Source organism: Suncus etruscus, chromosome 18 (genome assembly GCF_024139225.1).
Source record: "Suncus etruscus isolate mSunEtr1 chromosome 18, mSunEtr1.pri.cur, whole genome shotgun sequence".
Taxonomy (NCBI): domain Eukaryota; kingdom Metazoa; phylum Chordata; class Mammalia; order Eulipotyphla; family Soricidae; genus Suncus; species Suncus etruscus.
The window spans coordinates 33044594-33062353 of record NC_064865.1 but is presented as its reverse complement, the minus strand read 5'-3'; the positions used below and the strand labels follow the sequence as shown (position 1 = coordinate 33062353).

General features: G+C 42.2%; 2 protein-coding genes across 2 annotated transcripts in view; one reads left to right on the top strand and one right to left on the bottom strand.

The window, feature by feature from the left end:
* PRR3 (proline rich 3) overlaps window positions 1-17760 on the bottom strand; it is a 641937-nt gene that overhangs the window by 477673 nt on the left and 146504 nt on the right. The window lies entirely within an intron of this gene.
* TRIM26 (tripartite motif containing 26) lies at window positions 5517-16437 on the top strand. The gene is made up of 7 exons (XM_049765358.1): window positions 5517-5994; window positions 6113-6208; window positions 7710-7940; window positions 13698-13720; window positions 14651-14766; window positions 14960-14992; window positions 15646-16437. Exons 1-7 carry the CDS (start codon window positions 5554-5556, stop codon window positions 16350-16352), a joined length of 1647 nt encoding a protein of 548 aa, XP_049621315.1. The 5' UTR covers window positions 5517-5553; the 3' UTR covers window positions 16353-16437.

The following is a 17760-nucleotide window of genomic DNA, read 5'->3' as shown; positions in this document are numbered from 1 at the left end:
TGTTTTTAGAAAGACAACCCTAGTCTTATTTGGTAGAAAATGGGCTACATTTCACCAAATCACCAATCATAATTATTTTTTACTTATTTATTTATTTATTTATTTATTTATTTATTTATTTTGTGGCTTTTGGGTCACACCCAGCAGTGCTCAGGGGTTACTCCTGGCTCCATGCTCAGAAATTGCTCCTGGCAGGCACAGGGGACCATATGGGACACCGGGATTCGAACCAACCACCTTTGGTCCTGGATCGGCTGCTTGCAAGGCAAACGCCGCTGTGCTGTCTCTCCGGGCCCCCAATCATAATTATTTTATGCTTACATATTATTATAGTTAACATGTTATTTTGTATGCTATTTTCTTGCCATACCCAGTGGCACTGCACTTAGAAATTACTCCTGACAGGCTCTGGGGAACTATATGGGATGGTGAGGATCAAACCCTGGTTGCCCACATGCAAGGCAAATGCCCTACCCGCTGTGCTATTGCTCTGACCCCTTATATTCTACTTAGACAAAACACTTAACCCATTTATATGTACTGCTATTAATCACATTTCAAAGATGCTAACATGAGGTCTCAAAATTAATGAGAAATAAGAACTGTTGTGTATTTAAATATTTTGGGGGATTACTATGTTGCTCACCCTAATCTGATTAGGTGATTGTGCCCTACCCTAGGGTGTGACCTGGCATTCTGCCCCCACCCTAGGGTAGGACCTGATTCTGCTTCCACCATTGGTTGGTATCTGATCCCACCATTGGGTGGGACCTGACTCTGGACTATAAGAGCAAAGGTCTGTGGAAGGCGAGGGTCTTTTGCTGGCTGGAACTGAATCTGAGTCTTTGGACTTCAGTTTTGTCCATCCGAATAAAGCAAATATTTCCACGAGCCTGATTGTCTGCGAGCTGTTTACCCGCCGTTTCACCTCAGAACCGTGGGCTAGACAGGGTGGCAGACGCGTGCTCCGAGCTGGAAGAAAAGGGCCTCATTCTCCATCCCTCCATCAGTCAACCTCTTCAGGGGCTGACCTGCTACAAAGAACCATCATTCTCAGTCTGATGGTTTATCAGGGGTCTCAAACTCGCAGCCCGCGGGCCGTTTCCGGCCCTCGGTACAACATTTTGTGGTCCTGCCCTAGAGGAATCTTTTTTTGTTTTGTTTTGTTTAGTTGTTTGGGTCACACCCCCCAATGTTCAAGGCTTACTACTGACTTTGCACTCAAGGATCACCCCGACTTTGCCTCCTGCGGCCCCCAGGTAAATTGAGTTTGAGACTCCTGGTTTAGATACCTCCTTTCACCTGGGAATGGGAATTTAAACTATATACCCCCAAAAGAAAACAAATAAAAGGGTAGAGAGATAATACAGTGGTTAAAGTGTTTGCTGTGCACATGACTAACATTGATTCCCAGCACTTCTGGGTGTGCTCTTACCAAAAAAAAAGAAAACTCTTCAAAATAATAGTAAAATTAAAGAGAGATAGTACAAGAATTCTGGAGCTTGCCTTGCAGGTAGTCAATCCAGGTTTATCTTTCAATACCACATATGGTTCCTGGAGCACCACCAAGATGAATCCTGAATGCAGAACCAGGATTAAGCTATGAGCAAAGCAGGGGCTAGTCCAATACTCCTTACAAGGTAAATTAACTGTTTGTACTTCCCTAACATAGATTAAATGTACAGATCCATTTATGGTTTTGATAAGGCTAAATTTGATAGGCTGATTTATTCCTGCCTGATAGCCATATTGTTAAAAATTGTCACAATAAATTAGCACACCTGGCCCAAATATTTCAGTTATCTTTAATATTTGACCTCAGTAATATAAAATTCCTATTTTCTACTGCACATTTTTTTAAAAAGCATTTGTTGCACATTAAAAACACTGGTGCTTCTTGTCAAACTTTTATTTCAGCTTGCTTTATTGTAATTGAAAGGAACTTGTTGCAACCCTTTTACAGTTCGATTGGGTAGAGGAAAGGGCAATGAATATAGCACTGAGTGTTTTCTAGTCATGTGCCCTTAACCTCACTGAATTTATTTTCCTCCGAAGAGAACCTCAGAATTAACTAATATAAAGAAGTCAGTACTGGGGCTGGAGAGATAGCATGGAGGTAAGAATGAACTAATATAAAGAAGTCGGTCCTGGGGCCGGAGAGATAGCATGGAGGTAAGGCTTTTGCCTTTCATGTAGAAGGACGGTGGTTCGAATCCCGGCATACCATATGGTCCCCTGTGCCTGCCAGAGGCAATTTCTGAGCATAGAGCCAAGAGTAACCCCTGAGCACTGCCGGTATGACCCAAAAAAACAAACAAAAAAAAAAAGAAGTCGGTCCTTATCATAAATGTTGTCACCAAGTTGTTCGCTACTTATTACCTGTGTCTTGTATTGCAGAGTCCATACTTGAAACTGAATAGTTCAACCTCTAGACTTATACTCTGTTTTATTTCTCTATTATGGCCCATTTCAAAAGAATGTCTGTGCAGTTAGCAATAATTCTGAATTCATTTTTTTCAGCACATTTATAGAGTTTCTATAAGGTATTAGGCACTAGGGTCAGTTAATGACTTTTTAAAATCTAAGTAGTTGAATATCTGTATGTAAATTTTTTAAAAAGGAATATGTAAACTATAGCCCCACAGAATTTTTGAAAATATTTTGTGTGTGTTAGACCATTTATGGGGCCAGAGTGGTGGCGCAAGTGGTAAGACATTGGCCTTGCACACGCTAATCTAGGATGGACTGCAGTTTGATCCCCCAGCGCTCTCTTTGGTCCCCCAAACCAGGAGTAATTTCTGAGCATATAGCCAGGAGTAACCCCTGAGAGTCACTGGGTGTGGCTCCCCCCAAAAATGATAGTCATGCAACCCTAAACATTGCAACATGCATTTCTTAAAAAAATATGTTTATGTACTGGTATTTTGTCTATATATTATTATAGTTTACATATTATTTTGTATTATTTATTGATTTATTTATTTTGCCATACCCAGTGGCACTGTACTCAGGCATTACTCCTGATCTTATTTTGTATCTTTGAATACTACATATCTGCCATGTCACAGATCAAACCCAGGGTCTTAAACATGCAGTTCAACTTTTCTATTGGTGAACTGCATCAAGTGCAGTCATTGGTTTTTAATATGATCAATTCTTTATCTTACGTCATATTTTCTCTAATTGCCCCAACCTGTTTTTATATTTTTGTATTGATATTTTTCTTTTTCCTTCTTATTTATTATTGTTATTATTATTATTTTCTTTTTGGTTGTATCTACCCAACAGTGCTCAGGACTTACTTCTGGCTCTGCACTCAGAGGCCCATATGAAATGCTGGGGGATTAAGCCTGAGTCAGCTGCGTATATGGCAAGTGCTTTACTACCTGCTGTAGTAGCCTTATTTTATTTACTACCTGCTGTAGTAGCCCTATTTTATTATTTTATTATTATTTATTATTGTTTTTATTTTATTATTATCATTTTATTTTATTATATTTATATATTATATTATTATATTAATATTTTATTATTTTATTATTACTATTAATTTTGATTTAGGGGCTATATCAGGCAATGCTCAGGGTTTATTCTTGGCTCACTCAGATATCACTCTTGTCAGGGTGTGGTGGGTATGGGAGAGAATCAAACCCAGGTCAGCTACATGCAAGGAAAATGCTTGATCTTTTTAGCTTTACAACTTTTTTGTTTGTTTGTTTTTTGTTTTGGGGCCACACCCAGCATTGCTCATGGTTTACCCCTGGCACTGCACTCAGAAGTCGCTCCTGGCAGGCTCAGGGGACCATATAGGATGCTGGGATTTGAACCGGAGTCTGTCCTGTGTTGGCCGCATGCAAAGCAAACACCTTACATCTGTGCTATCACTCCGGCCCTGTACCTCTACAACTTTTTTTAAAAATAGCAATAACGCAGGGCCGGAACAATGGAACAGTATGTAGGGCATTTACCTTGCACATGGCTGACCCAGATTAGATTCCTGGCATCCCATATAGTCTCTAAATCTGCCAGGAGTAACTTCTGAGCACAGAACCAGGAGTAATCCTTGAGCACTGCCAGGTCTTGCTCTAAAATAATAGACCAACAAAAATAGCAACAACTATTAGAATTCAAGAAATAAATTTGCATTTGGTTGTTACTTCTCTCTCTCTTTTTTTTTTTTTGGGGGGGGGGGCCCACACCCGGCAGTGCTCAGGGGTTACTCCTAGCTGTCTGCTCAGAAATAGCTCCTGGCAGGCACGGGGGACCATATGGGACACCGGAATTCGAACCAACCACCTTTGGTCCTGGATTGGCTGCTTGCAAGGCAAACGCCACTGTGCTATCTTTCCGGGGATTGTTACTTCTCTTTAAAAAAATATTTTTTGTTCTTTTATTTACAACACTATTAGTAGTGGTTTTCATGGACAAAATTCCAAAACCACACCCATCACTACTGTACCATTTTTCCTCCCCCAACGAATTCCCTCCCTCTCATACTCATACAGTTGTGTGGATCTGTTCTCCCATTATGTTATCTTTGAATTTTTGTCACTGCCTCACTATGTATCTTTAAATCCCACATATGAGAGAAATTATTCTGTATCTGTCCCTTTCCTTCTGATGTCACTCAGCACAACATCCTCTAGTTCCATCCAGGTTGCTAAAAATTGCATGATTTAATTCTGTCTTAGATCTGCATAGTATCCTATTGTGCATATATACCATGTCTTAGTCCATTCACCTGTAGTTGGGCATTTGGGTTGTTTCCATATCTTGGATATTGTACTAAGTGCTGTAGTGAACACTATTGAAGTATTTCTCAACCTTTTTCTGACCGTGTTCCCTCTGATGTTGTTTCCTTCCTGTATGTCACTACCCCCAGTCCTACTGATTGGCCTCTTACTCTCAATCTGTGGACCTGGTTTACAAGCTTTTCACCTGTAACCCTGTGGAATATCCTGGGGGGAGTGGGGATAGTAGTTGAGAAATGTTGCTCTAATGATAACAGAACAAGATTCAAAGAGAACAAGATTTGCTGGAAAATTGTCAACATAAATATGCAAACCTAAAATGTCTACCAATACAGTGTTCCCCAAATTGTGCAGTACACAACTATTCATGGGGCAGCTCTGATAGAATCAGGGGAAACCTCTTGCTGTTCCTTACATATGGAATTTAACAGCACTAGGAATAGAGCAATTCCCAACATGTGAGAGGTATTGAGGGAGGAAGTTGAGGAAGGAATGCTTTCCCCAGAACACAACATGGCCTTGTGGCTGCCCTTATCTCCCTCTATCAAGTCACTCTCTCTGAGTCTCAGTTTTCAGTTTCCCCAGTGGTAAATGTAGAGGTTGGATGTTAGATAATTAGTAAAGTCCTTTGCTGTGATGTTATGTGTATTTTAACTGATTTAGTTACAAAGCTGATAAGTATTTGGAGTGAGTAGACCACATAAATCTGCCACCTCTGTCCCTGCTATGCCTGCTCTTAACTCCTTGTCTAATGTTTCAGGAAGAAAAGCACCTACCTGGGAGAGACACTTCTAAGTACAGTATGGCCATGTCAGCCCCACTGCGGACCCTGGAAGAGGAGGTGACCTGCTCCATCTGCCTTCATTACCTACGGGACCCTGTGACTATTGACTGTGGTCATGTCTTTTGTCAAAGCTGTACTACTGTCATCCGCCCTGTCTCAGGGGGCTGCCTTGTCTGTCCACTCTGCAAGAAGCCTTTTAAGAAGGAGAACATGCGACCCGTGTGGCCACTGGCCAGCCTTGTGGAGAGTATTGGGCGGCTGAAGGTGGACAAGGGCTTCAAGCAACAGAGCAAAATGACCCAGCAACAGCAGGACACAAAGTTGTGTGAGCGGCACCAGGAGAAGCTGTACTACTACTGTGAGAAGGATGGGAAGCTGTTGTGTGTGATGTGCAGGGAGTCCTGGGAGCATAGGTCTCATAAGGCTATCTTGGTGGAGAAGGCCGCCCAGCCCCTCAGGGTAAGCCCTGATGTTCTGCATCCATCTGACCAACAGACCTCTGAAGCCTCATTGGCCAGGTCCACCCTTCTGCCCCAGTCCAGAGCATCCACATGTCCCATGGCTTATCTTTTTACAGAAAAAAATCCTGAGTCACCTGAGTACCCTAAGGAAAGACAGAGACAAAATTCAGGAATTTCAGAAGAAAGGAGAGGCTGATATCAAGGCTATCCTGGTAAGTGAGACAGATAGGAAAAATCCTGTTGATGAATTGCCCTGGGGAGTAGGGAGATCTGAGCATTGGAGACACTGCTGGGAGGCAGCTCAGTTCAGAGTGAGTGCTGGACTGGAGGCTGAGAAATCTGTGTCTGTCTGAACAGTGTGGCTTTGGGCATATTCCCTACTGGGCAGATAACAGAAAGGCCCCATTCTCTGTCACAGGTGTTGGGCCATGTTTGACAGCTTTTGATTTCTGTGGGGAGAGTCGGACTATGGAGAACTGAGGATTGCCTGGCTTCATTTTCCTTTCTAAGAAGTTGATTTCTAACAGCGTAGGAGAGCTGGAGTATTTGGAAGGAAGGAGATTGCTACAGGAAAAGAACAGAGACTAGGGAGGACTGAGGGAAGCCTGGCCAGGTTCAACATCTAGCGAGTCTCAGACCTGTGGTTGTCAGCATTTAGAAAATAAGCTGAGTGTTCTGGAGCAATAGTACAGTGGGTAAAGCACTTGCTTTGCATGTGGTGGTATAACAGGTTTAATCCCTGGCAACTGTATGATCTTCTGACCCCTGAAAACAGTGCAGAAAATAAGCCCTGAGTACAGTACTTCTCTGTTTAGCAGGAAAGATAAAAGGAAGGAAGAGAGCAAAGGAGGGAAGAAGAAAGTAACAGAGCATCTTGGGCTTGATCAGAGATAGGAGCAGGAGGGAGAAAAAAAAAAAAGAAACAGGAAGAGGTTTCTGGTTTTCTAGGGGAAAGTCTGTTGAAGAAGTAAGCATTTGAGGGATGTTGGACCAGATCCTTCAGTGATTGATTAGCCCCTGAGAAGCCTCAGTGAAACCTCAGTCAGACCCAATGTCAACTTGGAAGGGAGATTTAAAGGAAAAAAAGAACTTCTTGGTACTTGAACATAGATAGCATCCCATCATTTCACTGAAGGAACATGATGCAATCCTCTCTGACAGAGGTGCATTGTACACAGGTATACATAGTTGGGAGGTGCAAAGGAGAGCATTAATCCATCTTGGATGAAATTAATCAAGACATTAAGAGGTGAGATATTGGTATTAAGGAAAGAAAAGTTGTGCTGGTTCACACAGTTCCTCAGATGGTCTTGGAACATGGGTCTTCCTGGTTCCAATTTTGAAATATCTGAGAGAATCAAATTGGTACCCTTAGGGTGTCTTTTTGTTTGTTTGTTTGGGTCATACCTGACTGCTCTCAGGGGTTACCCCTGGCTGTTCGATCAGGAATCACTCCTGGGAGACTCGGGACCATATAGGATGCTAGGGATCGAACTTGAATCAGCCGCATGCAAGGCAAATGTCCTCCTTGCTGTGCTATTGTTCCAGCATTTAGTGGGTGTTCTTTGAGCCATAGTATTGTACAGTTTGTGAAAGGGCAGGAGGGCAAAGAAGAAGAGACAGTTTTTTGTGTGCCTCTAACATAGATTCAGAGGGATTCTGTTTTCTGAGGCTCAGGTGTCAACCCCTTTCTCTTCCTTCCTACCATTGCAGAAGACGCTACGGGACCAGAAGAAAGACATCATGGCTGAGTTTGAAAAGAGCCACCAGTTCCTGAAGGACCGAGAGCAGCACCTACTGGATCAGCTGGCAAAACTGGAGCAGGAGGCCACAGAGGATGGGGAAAAGTACAAGGCCAAGGGCAGTGCAGAACTTGAACGGCTGGCACTGGTCATCTCTAAACTGGAGAGCAAAGCACAGCAGCCAGCTGCAGAATTCATGCAGGTGAGTGATCCTTCCTGAGCTGGGAATCCTTGCTATAGACATCAGCCCTGATAGTCACCTATAGGACCTTGGAAATCACTTTCTGCTAGGGCTTATGTTATATTCATATAACACATAAAATTATATATAATATACAACATGTTATGTATCTAATTATTATATTTACATATACATATAAAATTAGATAACTGGAATGGTGGTACATGAAAAAGTAAATTTTCTACCTGAGAAATATTAAAAATAATTTAAAATATTAACTTTAAGAGAAATATTAAAAAATTTTAGATTTAAAAAATTTTAGAATAGAAAGGAAAGTTATAAGCATTTAACTTATTTAACTTACTATTCTTTTTTTTTTTTTTGGTAGTTTTTGGGTCACACCCAGCAGTGCTCAGGGGTTACTCCTGGCTTCATGCTCAGAATTGCTCCTGGCAGGCACGGGGGACCATATGGGACGTGGGATTCGAACCGATGACCTCCTGCATGAAAGGCAAACGCCTTACCTCCATGCTGTCTCTCCAGCCCCTAACTTACTATTCTTTACCCTCCATCCTCATCACCACTATGAGCCTATTAGAACAGGTTACTGAGGCTGAAGAGATAGCATGGAGGTTAAGCGTTTGCCTTGCATGCAAGAAGGTCAGTGGTTTGAATCCCAGCATCCCATATGGTCCCCTGAGCCTGCCAGGAGCAATTTCTGAGCATAGAGCCAGGAGTATCCCCTGAGCACTGTCAGGTATGACCCAAACAAACAAACAAACAAACAAAAAGAACAGGTTACTGAGAGATGCTTTTCCAAGGAAAGCTTTATATGATTTTGGAGATGAGGAATATGTCGAAGTGTCTGTGGGAGAGCTGATTCATAGCTTCTGTTGGCAGTCAGGAGGGTTTGGGAAAGATGGGAATTTAAGGAAGGGAAAGGTGGTTTCTCCTCAGCTCTGCAGTTATCCTAAAAGAGGGGAGAGCAGACAATTCTGAAATTCTTCCTAGAGGAGGCATCATTGAACCTGAGAGAGGAAGACTCTTGAAGAGATAGGCTGAACAACTTTGGTAGCACCACAGCTCCTTCCTCTTGGAAGGACTTGTCATGGAACTTTAGAGAGGACTTCCCTGAAAAGGGATATAGCTTTGGCAGGCCCTCTGTTTGCTCTTTCTACCCTCCCTGGTCAAGAGATAGCCTGTATGATCTCCTACACTGCATGATATTTTTATTTTTTATTTTTTGTCACTGTAAATTATATTTTATTTTAAATAGTCACATTTGACACTTCCAAAAAAAGTCAACACTAATAAATAACAAAAGTGGGAATACTTTATTGGCTACAACAGACAATGCTTGGGATGGTTGGGCCTGTCTGTCCACAGCAAAATCTCATAGGTTCTCCTCTAAGAACATATTGTCCCAGGCCAGTAACAGGGCTTAGAGAAAGATGGCAAGACAAGCTCTCCAGGTTTGTGTGCCAATGTAGATCTTGTGAAGACATGGCTTTGCCTAGTCTCTTTGGCACTGTAGATTCAGACTCACCAATCAGGTCTGGCAGGGATAGAACTTTCTGTGAAGCTCTCACTGAGGACATTCATGAGAGCACAGTGTAGAAGGGTCTGTCCCAGACCAGAGAGTAAATCAGAAATCAAATGTTCTTGTCTCCTAGATCTGTGTTATCTTGCTTTTTTTCTCTTTGTCAAAATGTCTCTCTAGGGTCTGGAATGATATCACAAAAGTTTTAGGGGGCTGGAGAGATAGCACAGCAGTAGGGTATTTGCCTTGCATGCAGCCAATCCAGGATGGACAGTGGTTCAAATCCCGGCATCCCATATGGTCCCTTGTGCCTGCCAGGAGCAGTTTCAGAGCACAGAGCCAGCAGCAACCCCTGAGCACTACTGCTGGTTGTGACCCAAAAACAACAACAACAAAAAGAAACAAAGAAATTGAAATGCTTTAAAAAAAAATGTTCGAAAAAAATGTCTCTTTGATTTCCTTTTCTCCAAGTGATGTTCTTCCCCTCATATTTCTATCTCAGATTCTGACTATATCCATGTTATATCGCTTGTTCCCTGCTTTCTTTCTACCTTAGGGATTTCTGTGTATGGATGCACATGTTCCTGAAACAACTGGGGAGATGGGCAGGAGCTGAAATTCCAAAGTAGAGCCTCGACCCAGTTTATCCACTGAAGAGGCCTGGCTTTTGGTGCCTCCTAGACCTCAGACACGTGTTGAGGAAAACATGAGATCTTGATACCACTGGGTTTTGTTTGTGTGGGAGGGATATTTTTTTTTACTTTCTCTAAGAGAACTGGATAGCTAACTCTGTCATTATTAGTATTTCCCCAGAGATTTTTTTCAAATATAATAGGAATAATATCTGATTAAGATAGGGGCTTTGAGCCAAAATTCTGGAGAGAAATGCAGGTAGAAGGCCAGAAAGATAGTACAAGGCACTTCCCTTGTAATCATCCAACCAGGTTCATCCCTGGCACTTCCTCTGCTCCCCCAAGCCTACCAGGAGTAGTCCCTGAGTAGAGTCAACCACTGAGAACAGTCAGGTGAGGCACCCAAGAAAACCAAAAAAGAAATAAAGCTTTGGTGGCTAGAGATAGTACAGAAGGCAGGGCACTTGCTTATACATGGCCTGTCTGGGTTTAGTCACCATCATCACATATGGCTCTGAGCCCCAGCAGGAGTGATTCCTGAGTTTAGAAGCAAGCCCTGAGTACTGCAAATACGGCTTTCCACTCATCGTCGTCCCCTCCCCCCAATTACAAATAAACTGTTTTAAAAAGAGAGGAATGCAGGTAAATGGGAGAAACAGCAGATCAAAGCATTTAAGAAAAGTCTTCGGCAAAGCTGGTAGGAAAAGAAAAAAGATCCCTTGATGGGGAATATCAGGATGAAGTCAAAGGGGACAAGGAATAGGGGAAGGTTGAGAAACACCTAAATCCTCCTCAATGGCCTGGACAGGCTTTACAGGTTTCTCTGCCCCCACAATCCCCATAGGTGGCTGTCTTGATGCATGCTCTGTTATCTAGTATAGCCTATGCTGGACATCCTATGCGTGGCTCTGATTACCCCAGTAGTGATGGGTGCAGGTGTTCCAGATCCTTGAGCTGGCTCCTTCCCTCTGGAGGTTGTGGGTGTTTGGTTGCAGGTTGTCTTGAAATGATTACTTCATCTCCCTCTCCAGGTTTTTCACAGTTTTTTGTTTTTGTTTTGGGGTCACACCTGGAGGTATTCAGGGATTACTCCTGACTCTACTCAGGAATCACTCCTGGCAGTATTCAGAAGGGGACCATAAGGGATGCTGTGGATTGAACCCAGGTTGGCAGCATTAAAGGCAAATGACTTACCCACTGTGCTATCTTTCGCTCTGGCCCTTGTTCATAGTCTTTAATCTTAAGACAATCACAATTCATAATGCCTTTCAACAGTTTAAGAGTTTCCATGTCACAGAATGTCTTTTTATCACAGTAACCTATCTCGGCCACATTCCATTTATTTGTTCCTTTAAACCAGTAGTTCTCAAACTTCTTTTTTTTTTTTTTTTTTTTTTTTGGTTTTTGGGCCACACCCGGTGGTGCTCAGGGGATACTCCTGGCTGTCTGCTCAGAAATAGCTCCCGGCAGGCACGGGGGACCATATGGGACACTGGGATTTGAACCAACCACCTTTGGTCCTGGATCGGCTGCTTGCAAGGCAAACGCCGCTGTGCTATCTCTCCGGGCCCAGTTCTCAAACTTCTTAAACAGGGGCCAGTTCACTGTCCTTCAGACTATTGGAGGGTCGGACTATAGTAAAAACAAAATTATCAACAAATTCCTATGCACACTGCATATATCTTATTTTGAAGTGAAGAAACAAAATGGGAACAAATACATATGTATTTGCAGGCCATACGTAGTTTGAAGAGCAGTGCTTTACACCGTGTTTTAGCAGACTTGTTGGCACATGCAGATTTGTTACTCAGTTTTCTGAAGCTGACTTGGACTTACTTGTTTTGAGGAGCAGATTAAAAGAATTTACCAGAAAATAAGAAGTAGTCTCAGGCATTGGCTTGAGGATATGACTGGTTTATTTTCTTTCTTTTGTTTTTGTTTTTGTTTTTGGACCACACACAGTGACACTCAGTGGTTACTCCTGGCTATGTGCTCAGAAATCACTCCTGGCTTGCGGGGACTATATGAGATGCCAGAGAATGGAACCACAGTCCATCCTAGGCTAGCAGCACCGCTTTGGCCCCCTGCTGATTTCTTATATGCCTCTCTCTCCCCGTTTTTTTTCCTAACACTTTCTCAAATAACATTAGCTTCAAAATCATCCCATTTGTTTCCCAATCAGCTCTCAGAAGAGCAATGTGCCTTCCCCCAAATCCAGTCCCCTTCCATTATTCTCTTTTTATCCCCACAGCACTCATCCCTGAGCAGCATAATATTTGCTTTTATCTTTTCTCCTTTTTTTTCTCTTTTCCTTGCTATAAGTTTAGCTCTAAGAGAGGTGGGAATTATTTTTCTCACTGCTTTGTTGTAGACTTCTGGCAAATCATAGGTACATTAAAATTACAGTGTAAATGAAAAGAAGGCTAAAATTAATATAGTGATCATAGAGGCTAGTTACAAAAAGGCAATAACCAACATCTCCCTTCCATTCCACTACATCCCAACATACCAATGGCACCACCATTCTCTCTCCTGTTCAGGCTGTAATCACTTCTTGACTGTCCTTTACCTTGTCTATTTTGACTCACACATACCTCTACTTTCTTAGATTCTATTGTCCTAGTTCATGCTTCATTGCCTTTCAGCTGGCCCACAGGACTGGACTCTCTCTGTTCCCATTGCTGCCTCCACTTTATTCTCCACAGCACAACCACGTGCTATATCAAACTTAAATACAGTGATTCAAATACAACAGTAGCAGGTGTCTCAGTAACCGTTTGGCGGTAACAGTAGGTGTTCATGAGATCATTCGGAGAGCCCAATTTCTATCAGCTGATTATTCTACTAACTTCAGGAGATGGATATACCATCAACTGTGTCATCAAAAATGGGCCTAGCACTTTGATATTCAAAATTCAGCCAAAGAAAAGAGGAAGTAGAAATCAGTTTTATTTTTAGAACATAACCTAAAAATTATAGTCATTGCTTTCTTATATATCCTGTTGCCTGGAGTTTAGTTACATGATAAGACCTAATAACAAGAGATTCAGAGTATACAGTCTTTTTCTGCAAGGCCATCTGCCCAATTATTACTTTAGGAGTTCTATCATTAAAATGAGTAAGGGAAATGCATCCCAGGAGTTATTTAGCAGCCTCAGCGACTTGTAAATTAGGTCACATATAACACTTACCTCGTTGAAACCCTTTGGTGTCTTTCTTATTCATGGAATAAAAAAGGAAACCAGATTTTAAACATGGAACAAAAGTTAAACTCCTTAATATGTCAGTACATCTCTACATGGTCTGGCTCTGTTTATCAACCCTTTCCTAATTAGTCTTTCTGTGTTTCACTTGACTAGTACTTTCTTCTCATCAAATCTCCGAAAAAGTGTCCTTTCAGAATTTTGCATTATTTCCCTGCCCCAGCCCCCAAAATTGCTCTGTCATTGTGATTCTTTTTCTCATTTTCTTGACTTTTGCAGTACTGCCTTTAGTAAGCCAGCTTCATAAGAAAGGGACCACATTTGTTTATTGGTCTTTAATACAGTACTGGTACCTGTGAAGGATTATCTTTGATTCACACTGAAGCTTGTGTTTCTCTTTCAGGATACCAAAAACTTCGTGAACAGGTAAATGCTCTTCTTTTTCTCAGCATACCTCCTTCCTTGATTTATATGCCCTCCCCTTTTCCTTAACCAGGGCCTTTTTTGTTGGAGGGTAGTGGGATGAGGCCTGAGCTACCTTCATCTCTTAGTTTATTCTCTTTTCCTTCTCTTCTGAGAAGTGAAAACATATCCTAGACATAAATCTCCACTGAATTACATTCCCTCTACTGAATTTGATCCCAACTCCTTGATATTTCTCAGAAAAGTAAGAATAAAAGTACTATATAATCCAGTGTTTCTGTTTTTCGACATCTACCTCCTAAACACAAAAAACATACATTCAGAGTGGTAAATGCACATCTCTCCATTGCATACTTAGTTATAGCCAGATTTGGAAACAACTCAAATGTCCTATGACAGATGAATGAATAAAGAAGTTATGGTATAGATGCTGGATATAATTCATCTGTGGAATAGACAAAACTAGAAGATGGACATATTGAATAATGACAAGTCTTTGACCTTAATATAAAATGGATTACCAAACTGGGGAGAGGGGAAAAAGGGGATGAAGACAAGATAATGGGTAAGATACAGACAGTTGTAGAGGGTCATGGGCACTTTTGTGGTAACATGAAGTAACTTTGTATATCAATACTGTAAAATTAATGCTATTATAATCATCTTACCTAAAGTTAGTTTAAAATTTTTTTTAAACCCAACTCTTAATTTTTTTGAGACAGGAGAGTGAAAGGAGTTAGTAGACAAAGCATTCTGGCTACTGAGTCTGCTAATTTTCCTAAATCCCAACACAGGGGTTTATATACCTTGTTCTATAAGCACTTATATTTCTGTCTGTTGACTGAGGATAATCTCTACCTCCCTCATTTGCCATGAAGATTGAGAGAAATATAAGAGATAAGTAACAGATTGTATCTGTCGTCTGATTCTCAGATACCCACGGAAGAAGTTCTGGTTTGGAAAAGCCATTGATCAGGTGGTAAAGAAAAGGACAGAAGAACTCTCAGAGAAACTTCTGTTTCTGCAGCAAGACCTGAGAGAATTCCAAGGTCAGGGATAGGGAAAGCCTTGGGTGGGATCAGGGGCTGAATGCCATTTTAAGAGAAATGTTTGGATTCTTCCTCTTCTAAAGACCTTTCTTCTTGAGATCTTGGGGATGGGACTTCAGCCACAAAATTAATAGGGATGCTTAAGTTTGCTAGGCTTGAGAGTCATTTTGTTCTCTGTCTTTTTGTTCTTTAGGGAAACTGCTGAGAGACTTAGAATATCAGAGAGGTGAGTGTTCAAAGGATTGTTCCCAGATATGCTTCAAATAAAGAATATTCTCCCACAGAACCTATGACCCATGATGCCTACTGGAATTCTTCTCTGTAAAGAAATAATTTCCCTATGCTAATCTCAAGTCCTCATCTTATATTTTTTGACCCTATTCTGCCACATGCTTGTTTGTTCTTTCAGCCATCCTCCCCCTGTATCTGGTTTTTTCTTTTTTTTTCCCCCTTCGTTTTTTGGACTAGTGATATACAGGATTTACTCCTGGCTCTACATTCAGGATTCACTCCTGGCTATGCTTGGGAAAATATATGGGATGCCAGAGATCAAATTCATGTTAGCCACATGTAAGGAAAACTCCCTACCTGCTGCAATATCTTTCCAGCCATGTCTGAGTTTCTTCTAATCTGCTTGACAAAGTGTCTCCTATATACATAACTGACTGCAGCATCCTAGGCCAGAGGTAATCTGTGCCCCAGATCCCACTATTGTGCCCACTTTAGGTCCTATGGTGGAGTTGTGAGCTTGGATCCTATTCATTTAAATCACAATATGGTTTGTCCTTGGATTGTTTTGCTGTGAACACCATAGAAACAGATAGCCTCTGCTCATCCCACTGATACACAATTACTTCTTTCTTTTTTTTCTCTGAACAGTGAGTGTCACCCTGGACTCGCGGTCAGTCAGCAGGTACCTTCAGCTGTCAGACAACGGGAAGTGTGTGACCTACAGCAGCCTATATCAGAATATGTACCCATACCCTCAGCAGTTTGATTGTGAGCCAGGGGTACTGGGCAGTAACAGCTTCACCGGGGGCAAAGTCTACTGGGAAGTAGAGGTGGAAAGGGACAGTTGGTCTGAGGATGAAGTGGAGCAGGGAGAGGAAGAAGAAGAGGAAGAGGAAGAGGAGGAAGAAGAGGAAGAGGAGGAAGAAGAGGAAGAGGAGGAAGAAGAGGAGGGTGAATATGATAACTGGGAAACAGATGAGGATGAGGAATCAGAGGAAGAAGAGGAAGAGGAGGTAGGAGAAGAGGAGGAAGTTCAGGAAAGCTGCATGGTAGGAGTGGCCCAAGACTCTATGAAGAGGAAGGGAGAACTCTCCCTACGGCCAGAAGATGGGGTGTGGGCATTGCGCCTCTCTTCAGGGGGCATCTGGGCCAACACTCACCCTGAGGCTAAACTCTGCCCATTGCTTCGACCCCGGAGAATAGGAATTGCTCTGGATTACGAAGGGGGCACTGTGACTTTTACTAATGCAGTGTCACAAGAACTCATCTACACCTTCTCCACTACTTTCACTCGTCGCCTAGTCCCCTTCTTGTGGCTTCGGTGGCCAGGAACACGTCTCCTGCTGAGACCTTGAGCCCTGTTGTCAGCCATCAGTCAGCCACTGATACTTCACTTCTCTGGAGCTCCGACACTCTGATCAGTCAGGAGCTGTGCTGGCCAGAGAATCTGCAGCAGTAGAGAGGAGGGACCCCACAGCCCTTCCTGTTCCCTTCATGTGACTGTGGTCCCCTTGAGACCTCCTTCAGTGCTGTTGTTTTATCTGTGTTGTTGCCACATTCATACTGCCTTAGTTTGTACTCTTTATCTCACCACGGGGGTGGGGGGTATTCTTTGTGCTAACTTCTGACCCTCAAGTTTGTGGTGGCTCCTTCCACCACTCAAACCACTGAATTGGACTCAAACCTATACTTGTTTGAAGCCCTACACTCAGTTGAGTAAGAGGAAAGGCTTCATTTTCTTGCGTAGTGTGAAATCTATGTCTTTCTTGGGGAAGGTCCCAAGAATTTGCTGCCCTCAAATTCCATAGCTAACTACATGCCCAAATCCTCTCTGCTCCTTCTTTCCCTGGCATTTTAAACAGATCTGCTATTACCCTATCTCAGAGTTAAGCATGTTATTGCAGAAAATAAAATGCTGACTAAGAATCATTGAACTGATAAGAATCAATGAACTGACGACAATCCAGTGCCTTTTAAAGACATATTTTGGAATGCCAGTGGAAAGCACTTTGTGAGATCTGGATTGAAATCGGTGCTTCCCTAAGACTCAAGTCTGGGCATAAGAGGTTTCTGGCAGGTAGGATTCCCTGCCATCATCTGTGGTCTTAGTACTTATGACTTTGGAATATATGTTGTGATCAATAAATTTTCTCCATAGGTTGGGTTGGTTTTTGTGAGGAGAATCCAGCATAGTATGCTTTTGATCAGACCATCTAAAAACACTAGGGCAAAACAAACTCTGCTCTTGACATTGAGTGAGACAGGACTATGTAGGAAGAGGAGGTAAAGAAGACAGCAAGAGTCTGCAACAGGCCTAAATGCCAAAAGTGGAGGATGCACGCCTTCATTGTCCTCCAGCCCAACATAAACTCCAGGCTATAATTAGTCTCCTGTGCAGCATGCTGTTAAGCAAAAACGCTTACTCCAACCTTCCTATCATGGGACATACATCAGATTAATTTATAGCTTTTTCTGGCCTGGCATATAGCCTTGTGCTCTAAGAGATGTTTCAGCATGTGGGTTTTGGTGATCTCTTAGTCCCAGATTATTTAAACAAGGCTTCATTTTTCCTGTATATCATATGCTGCCTAAGACCCAAATTTATCTGATTTCTGCCTCTAGTTTTATAAGCTCAAACCTTAAACTTTTCCTGTATTCTTTGCCACCCAATGCAGTGCAGGGTAAAGACTGACTGCTCAATTGAAACTTGTAGAATGAACGATCTAGCAATAGAGATATTTTAGCTCGGATCACCAGACATTC

Bases quoted from the DNA above. Each gene is read 5' to 3' on its own strand.
- TRIM26 (XM_049765358.1), top strand. From the start codon at position 5,554: ATGGCCATGTCAGCCCCACTGCGGACCCTGGAAGAGGAGGTGACCTGC. The intron at 5,995-6,112 runs GTAAGCCCTGAT...ATCTTTTTACAG, and splicing joins AGGCCGCCCAGCCCCTCAGG to AAAAAAATCCTGAGTCACCT. The intron at 14,767-14,959 runs GTCAGGGATAGG...TTTGTTCTTTAG, and splicing joins AGACCTGAGAGAATTCCAAG to GGAAACTGCTGAGAGACTTA.